The sequence below is a fragment of the Diprion similis genome, chromosome 11 (genome assembly GCF_021155765.1).
Source record: "Diprion similis isolate iyDipSimi1 chromosome 11, iyDipSimi1.1, whole genome shotgun sequence".
In the NCBI taxonomy this organism is placed as follows: domain Eukaryota; kingdom Metazoa; phylum Arthropoda; class Insecta; order Hymenoptera; family Diprionidae; genus Diprion; species Diprion similis.
This window is the reverse complement of record NC_060115.1, coordinates 6,916,830-6,923,842: the sequence shown is the minus strand read 5'-3', so window position 1 is coordinate 6,923,842 and position 7,013 is coordinate 6,916,830. Positions and strand designations below refer to the sequence as shown.

Genomic DNA, 7,013 nt, shown 5'->3' with positions numbered 1-7,013 from the left:
TAAAATATTTGTAAGAATATAACGATAATGAATAAAAATTTTGTTAATGTATTTTAAATCATAGTATTGATAATTATTATTAGCATTCATCCTAAGTGTAGAACCAGAATCAGAATTATGAATCAATTCAATAACTCGTTAAGTATATCTAAAATGTTTTTGTTATTAATTTTCCGTCCAACATTTGTCACATTAGTGGCAATACTATTTAACTAAGTATGTTACAAATAGATTCAGTAATAATAATGACGACAATATGAATATCGACTTTATTATCCGAAACAGTAAAGGGTGAGGCCCAGCTACAGCTATTTTGCAGCCTGACCCAATTATGTAAGTCACACTTTATTTCCATTTGTTTGATTGAATTCGAAATTTTGCTGTAGGATTGTCCCTCTCGTCTTGGGCTGCTAATTCTTCATCTAGCAGTAACTCAAAATTTCCCATAGCTTCAGGTGACGGACACTTATTCCATCTGACGCTATCGTGAATATATTAAAAAATTATCTAGTCTGTGATACGTCAATTGACTTGATACTGAATTTAATGGGCAAAATTACTTACTCAGGTACACCATCAGGAGGGACAACTACTGATATAATATTATCTATCAATTTATATTTTAGAATCCGATCGTTCACTGTAGTCGAAGTTAAAGACGGGGATGCGTTGACCTGAATAATCGAAGAATTGAGAATGTCTAATTCATATATCATGGTGTTAAAAGCTATTAATTTTTTCGTCGACTGACCTCTATTAACCATGGCTTTAGCTTATTGTCAATGATAATATCATAGCCATAGCACTCAAAGCAGTGTCGATCGTTTGCCATTACCGGAGCAACGGCTTTCAAAGAGTGTACGATACACCAAGAAATATTAGCAAAAAGTTTCTCTGTTACAGCCTTTCCTCGAGTACTTTCTAAGTATAATCTCAAGTTTTGTACACTCATTTTCCCTCCGTGTAAGCTATTGTATTCATCCTAAATGAAATTCACATGATATTAGTTCCAACAGGTGCTGTGATCGTTATTTTATCATATGCGCGTTCTATATTTATGTATTCTAGCGCTTGTAAGAAGCCTTAAACTCACCCCATGTTTTTGTACAGAGACGTTTGTCAGATGCACATACATATTGTCAAGTTCTTGAATACTCGTATCGTATTTGACTGTACAAAACCGACAGAATCCAAGCTTGAAAAGATATGCCTTTAGGGGTCGGAATGAAGTGATTAGCACATACAACCGAAGATCGAATTTCTTCCCCCCAATTAAGAGAGGATTGTCGATGTACCTGATCAATGCACATGTAATTTCATGAGTAACACAGTTTGAAAAAGAAAAAGAATCTGGACTTTTATTCTCAATACCTGGCTCAATACCTGGAAATAACGTATGATTCTTTAGTAAGGTTGGGGTTGAATGGATTTCTAGCTTCACGGGACCATCGCTTTAATTTACTCAATTTGTTTATAAGGAATATTCCAGCCCCTTGTGATTTACCACATGGTTTCATTATCCAAGTACTTTGCGGAGACTTGCGATATTCCTCCACAAACATATTATAATCTATTTGTGAAATGTGTCTCCATTAATAATTATATAAGACTACTCAGAAAACGCAGCATGTTTCTAAACATAAATTCTCCTCTTTTTCAGATTGTTATCAATACCTGCTGGTAGTACAAATGTAACTGGTATAAAATCAAGGTGAAGATATTTTCCTGGGCCATCTCCTCTTTCAGCAAGTAGGCTTCCTTCTCTTTCCAAGTCTTTTCGGTATCTTTTTATATTTTTAACTAGTAAATCTTTGCGTGTTAATTCGTAGTGATTGGGAAAGTGGTTGATGGTTCTGAAAATATAAAATAAAATACTACTTTCTGTTTATTCTGGATTTGAAACGTAACTCATTCAAAATATTTCTAGAATTTAGTCAACTGTCCGACTATAGCATATATTTATTTATAATTCAAGTCTAATTTAACTTACTGATTATCACTCATTCTGTAGCCAGTTTCGACGCTAAAAATAGTTCGGCATGATTGGGTGACAGCCCTGAAAATATTTAATTTCACGTTTAAGAATAGTCGAATTGATGCAGCTATCATCATTGTAAATGCTTATTTATTTTTGTAACTTCATCGATTTTTTTTACCAGTAAAAATTCCAATCGTCTTCTGGACCAACTTGAGTCCAGCCTCTTTTTTCAAAGTTGTAAACTATAACGGACTTGTCCATATCCGTACAGAATGTCACCCTCATCTTGTCCGTTCCAATTGTTGGCACTCTGTGAATGAAATCATTCTCTTTCATCAGATCATTAGATTCACCAGTGTTCTTAAAGTGAACGAGTAAAGTATATTGTGTATGTAAATAAGGCTTTAAAAATTCGGTCTCAATAATTGCGTTCTTTTTCACCTGCCATAAATAGTGGACAAATTGTTCGCGGCAGCCCGTTTGTTATCGGCAACCAAGTTCGCCATTGTTGACGAATGTGCGGGACGATGTTTGATCAATTACCAGGGAACCCGTGGTAAAGGAAAGATAATAATATTACTTCGAAAAGTGATTAAAAAAAGTCCGCGATCAATATGTTATTCAGTCGTGCAAAATTTTTGATTGAATATAACTAAATAAGTTCTCAAAACTCATAATGATGGGAACACTTGTATGAATAAATTAACGCGCCGCGCGAAAAATGCATGATATTGGTAATCCGGCATTATAATGTTGTATGTACGTATAAAACACGAAATCTGCAGTTCCGGTATTCCTGATGGTATTGTGATTCGATTCGACTATTTTATTATCCATACAAATAATAATTTATTTAGCTCATACAAAAAAATATCGTATATTTCTGTATAGTAATTAACGGGGTGCCCCAGTCGAGTTCGACGTTGTCGTACATATTTTCAAATATCGAAGTCCACGTATTTCGAACGCAAAAAAGGGCTCAACAGCCCCATTCTATACAGAATCCTGAAAAAAAATACTCCAAAGTATTTTCCCTTGACGCAGAAATAAAGAAATGGCACGAATTATAAGAATTTATTATTGCGATTTCGAATCCCTTTTTTGCATTTGAGATACGTGGACTTCGATACATGAAGAAACATGAGGACGCAGGGCACCTTAAAAGCGCGCGAAATCCGACCAATCGCGTCAGCAGAGCAGAGAATATGAATCAACCCAAGAGTCGTCGATCGTTGCGTCGATAGGGGGATAGCTTTGAAGTTGGCTAATGATCGAAAATCCTTGCCTCATGTTTGAAATTTCGTTAGACGACACACGTGGGTCGTAGCTTCGAAGAGTAAATTGTGCATTATTACAAGTGAGAATAAATCTAACGAATTAATAAGGTGATAATTGCAAAGACAATTAAAAAACAAACCTTAATTTTGAAAGTATATATAATTTCAAGTGCAGTCGTCCGTTTTCTGAACAGTTTTCACGAATTGACCCTTCATCGCGATGTTTTTTTTTTACAATTCTGGACCAATAGTAATCTACCTTTTCAAACTCTGTTAACAAAAGAACAAACGTCCAGTGACAAATAAGATATACCGGCTAATCCGTAAACGGACATTTCACTCAACACAACGGTCAACGGTCATCACACCAAAATTAATTCCGCACGTGTTCATTCGCATGGTAAGTCGTATTTTTCATCGCTTTTGCTTCAGTAGTACGTACGTATTTGAGGGAATCTTTGGTTGAAAAGTACTATCAGGATAAAAGTAATCGGTTTGGAATTTTTTGTCTTTGCCTATAGACAGTAAAATGTCACCCTCGGCTAGTCCTGCCAGAGGCGAGGCCAGAGGTGTGCAGTGGACGCATTATGGCGCAGATATCATAAGGCACATTGGACGGGGACGAGGAATAGCCCGTTCAAATTTGCCAGCAGGCGAATGTCTATGTCACAGGTCCCATTGTTACCTCCTCTGCGAGGTCTGTGGCTTTCTTGGCTGGGGAAGAGTTAGGTACAGCTGTCCAAAACATCCTCAGGTGCGTAGATAATATTTTTATTAAATTATCTCCATAGCGAGTGAATGATTTTGCAATTATTTCAGAAACAGGATAATCATCTTTGTTGACTACAACTATGTATTAGTTTGCAATCTACTAATCGTTTCGTTTGTTTACTCCTTTCAGACAATCTTTCTTATTGATATGTCAGAATGCCCTCGGTGCCGTGCATATGGATATATGATTATGGAGTTTTAAGAAAACTATTGCCTCGTACTTATAACAAACCAAAGATGTGAAAAAATATGCTGGGTATATTTATGTTTGACGTCATTATTTTCTCAAAGTAACACCGAGCTTTACAGTACTTACGATTTAGTATTATATAGTATGTAATTATTTGATAAGTCGATTGTCAAATGTTAGCAAAGTTCATGTGATAAATCATAAGATTTTGTGACTGAAATTAGCGTGTAATTTATTACATGATTTATCTTATAAATTTGAAGAAAATACAAAGAAAATCAAGTAATAAATTACAAAAGCACGAATCATCCAAAATACTAGATCTAAAATGATATACAGTTAATTATAGGATTTTTGATTTAGTATATCTGATGAATCGCGTTTTTGTGATTCACTATGTGATTATTTTAACTATTTTTTTCGAATTTACAAGATAAATCATGTAATAAATTACATGTTGATTTCGGTCACAATAATATATGATTCAAGATATGGTCTTCTTCAGTAGAGTGCATCAAAAATAATATAATGCAAAAAATATGAATCGAAATTTACAAAAATCTGCTGCTATGGAGACAGGAGTTTTTGAACCTTGAAGCTGATTTTTTTATTACATTACTTATTTAGTTTCCAAGTTTTCAGACAATATTTTTGACATATCTGGCTGTGCCTAAAAATGAGTGTTTCTGAGAATATTGTTCTTGCTACCTGCCATTTATTTACAGCATTTGACAAAACTCATATTACTTAGAATAAGAGGTATCTATGTACAGTAATACATAAAGTGATTTTTCCAAAAGTATTGATGCTGTAATGGCTTCGTTTTGATAATTTTTCTAAAATTTTACTTATGAACTGATCGAGGAACTAATACCTTTAGTACGTATGTTATTGATGGGTGATGGGGGTAGGGATGACTGACATTGATATGTGGAAACGCCTTTACTCTGTTTTTATTTCAATTTCGTACTTTCGTACAAATGAATGTGACAAATTTGAATGATTTGAAAACGTATCTTTATTATTCATGATTTCTATATACAATATGAATATACTGTGACTAGTTAAATTGTGTACCAACTGGGTATACCAGGCCTCTCCTTGTTTTTCTCTAAGTAATTCTTAAACGAATTTTTCATGTCTTCCAATGCTTTATCAGCATCAGTTTTAGTTGCATCTTTCTTTTCTTTGGGAAATAAGTCTGGGAAAGTGAACTGTTGGTCCTTTGGCTGTGGAATGAGACTAGAGTTTAAAAATTGTTCACCTAGTTGGTAAATTGTACAGAATTTTAAAAAGTGCTGATGAAAACTAGGTAAGTGTAAAATTTGAAGAAATGAGAACGAATATTATCATGACTGTATAGAGCTTTTTTGGAATAAATACCAGGGTAACGTAGGCAACTTTGACGTCATCTAATTTCATGATGTATTTTTTCTGCGGTTCCCTGATAAATCGACCCAAGGCAATTCTTGTTCTAACTGTGACGACATCGATATTATAAATTTTTGTCAAGTAGTTTTTAATGTCGGCCTTCGTCATTTCCATTGAACAATGAAATTGAACCACACATTCGGGCTGCCGCGTATCAGGTGCGACTAGTTTCATCCAGAAATTGGGGAGAAATATCCTCAGCTGAGGGTTGCCCTTCTGATAGATCGGATACCTGGAAAATCATACTTGTTTTGATCATCACTATTACCGCAATGAGATGTTATCGTATCAACCAACATACAGAATTATGAATGGCTGACTCACCATCTTGTCGACATAGTGCGGTGGTACTAATAATAATAGGGTAGAATTTTATACGATACAAATTCGCTTTTAGGTTAACGCCGGCACCAGTATTTACTTGTGTCGTGACGAGTTTATACCACGGGTTTATACGGGAGATTTTATCCTGAGCATAGGGATATTTACAGATAGAGGAGGTGCACCGATATACCTAAAACAGTGAGATCAGTGATAATCTGTGAATAGGTTAAGACATGACGCCTCTGCAAGTGGAAATACCTTGTGAAACGAAAGAGAGAGAGAGAGCATCGGGTAATTATTCTTGTCTTCTAGCGCATGCGCAACGAATCTTTTACTACGACGTATTGGTACAGCTCTCTTACTCCCGCTCTCGCTCTCTCTCTCTCTTTCTCTCGTCAATCGCAACTTGTTTATTCCGCTGGTTTCCCTACTCTATCTATAATATCTATGATTCTGTAGGCCTTGCGCCGATGCAGACATCCAGCTTGACTTCAGACCACGGACTTACTTCAGACTCTTGTCAGCTGCAAGGGTCAGATGCACAGCGTGTGACATGACACACATAAAAGATTCTACTTGCCTTTTGATTTCATTCAAATGTATCTCGCGATTAGATGCATACTACGGACATACCTTAGAGCATATGCAGTGCTTGGAGCACATTAACTGGTTTTTTTTTTACCACCAGATTACTTGACTAGTGTGAACGCAGTTAATTTGTAATTGACTCACTGATATCTATTTTTATACACAATTTCATTGAAATTGTATTATCATATGATTACATCTAATTGAAGTCAAGCATATATTATTCATCCGTAATAAAGTAATGTTATTCTCCTAGATTGCATTGGGCCCACCGGCAGACCAGTCTGAACTTTGCTATATTACACTAATTCGCAGACCGACAGAGTCAGTCTGAATTCAGCTGCATTACCCCGTGCAGACTGACTGCATGAGTCTGTTCGTAGAAGTCTCTACCGAGCATCCGTAGAACCCAATATGCCTGCAGTAGGAGATCCGGCAATACAAACGGGATAGT

At 35.7% G+C, this 7,013-nt stretch overlaps 2 protein-coding genes and 1 long non-coding RNA gene across 5 annotated transcripts; 1 reads left to right on the top strand and 2 right to left on the bottom strand.

Annotated features, from left to right (window-relative positions):
• Positions 1-297: 297 nt before the first annotated feature.
• On the bottom strand, positions 298-3,522 carry LOC124412390 (polyglutamylase complex subunit TTLL1). 3 transcript variants are annotated; one of them, XM_046892224.1, is made up of 9 exons: positions 3,396-3,522; positions 2,157-2,288; positions 1,991-2,056; positions 1,675-1,853; positions 1,384-1,570; positions 1,094-1,295; positions 752-982; positions 565-674; positions 298-481 (listed from the first exon to the last, which is right to left on the bottom strand). In XM_046892224.1, the coding sequence occupies exons 2-9, from the start codon at positions 2,261-2,263 to the stop codon at positions 346-348; spliced, it is 1,218 nt and encodes a 405-aa protein (XP_046748180.1). In that variant the 5' UTR covers positions 2,264-2,288; positions 3,396-3,522; the 3' UTR covers positions 298-345. The 3 variants fall into 3 exon arrangements, with proteins under 3 accessions (XP_046748180.1, XP_046748179.1, XP_046748182.1); XM_046892223.1 differs by lacking the exon at positions 3,396-3,522 and adding an exon at positions 2,420-2,571; XM_046892226.1 differs by lacking the exon at positions 3,396-3,522 and adding an exon at positions 2,420-2,571 and having other exon boundaries at positions 350-674; positions 1,675-1,874.
• An 11-nt stretch (positions 3,523-3,533) lies between these two features.
• Positions 3,534-4,265, top strand: LOC124412391. The gene is made up of 3 exons (XR_006929791.1): positions 3,534-3,655; positions 3,777-4,009; positions 4,157-4,265. It is a non-coding gene; the product is annotated as an uncharacterized LOC124412391 (long non-coding RNA).
• Positions 4,266-5,216: 951 nt separating this feature from the next.
• LOC124412149 (probable 39S ribosomal protein L23, mitochondrial) lies at positions 5,217-6,132 on the bottom strand. The gene is made up of 3 exons (XM_046891802.1): positions 5,972-6,132; positions 5,600-5,879; positions 5,217-5,445 (listed from the first exon to the last, which is right to left on the bottom strand). Exons 1-3 carry the CDS (start codon positions 5,983-5,985, stop codon positions 5,281-5,283), a joined length of 459 nt encoding a protein of 152 aa, XP_046747758.1. The 5' UTR covers positions 5,986-6,132; the 3' UTR covers positions 5,217-5,280.
• Between the last annotated feature and the right edge of the window lie 881 nt (positions 6,133-7,013).

Coding starts and splice junctions, on each gene's coding strand:
- LOC124412390 (XM_046892223.1), bottom strand. CDS start 2,484: ATGGCGAACTTGGTTGCCGATAACAAACGGGCTGCCGCGAACAATTTG. Junction 2,289..2,419: donor TTGTCCACTATTTATGGCAG/GTGAAAAAGAAC, acceptor TTTCATTCACAG/AGTGCCAACAATTGGAACGG. Junction 1,571..1,674: donor TACATTTGTACTACCAGCAG/GTATTGATAACA, acceptor TTTCACAAATAG/ATTATAATATGTTTGTGGAG.
- LOC124412149 (XM_046891802.1), bottom strand. Junction 5,446..5,599: donor AAGTTGCCTACGTTACCCTG/GTATTTATTCCA, acceptor CTCATTCCACAG/CCAAAGGACCAACAGTTCAC.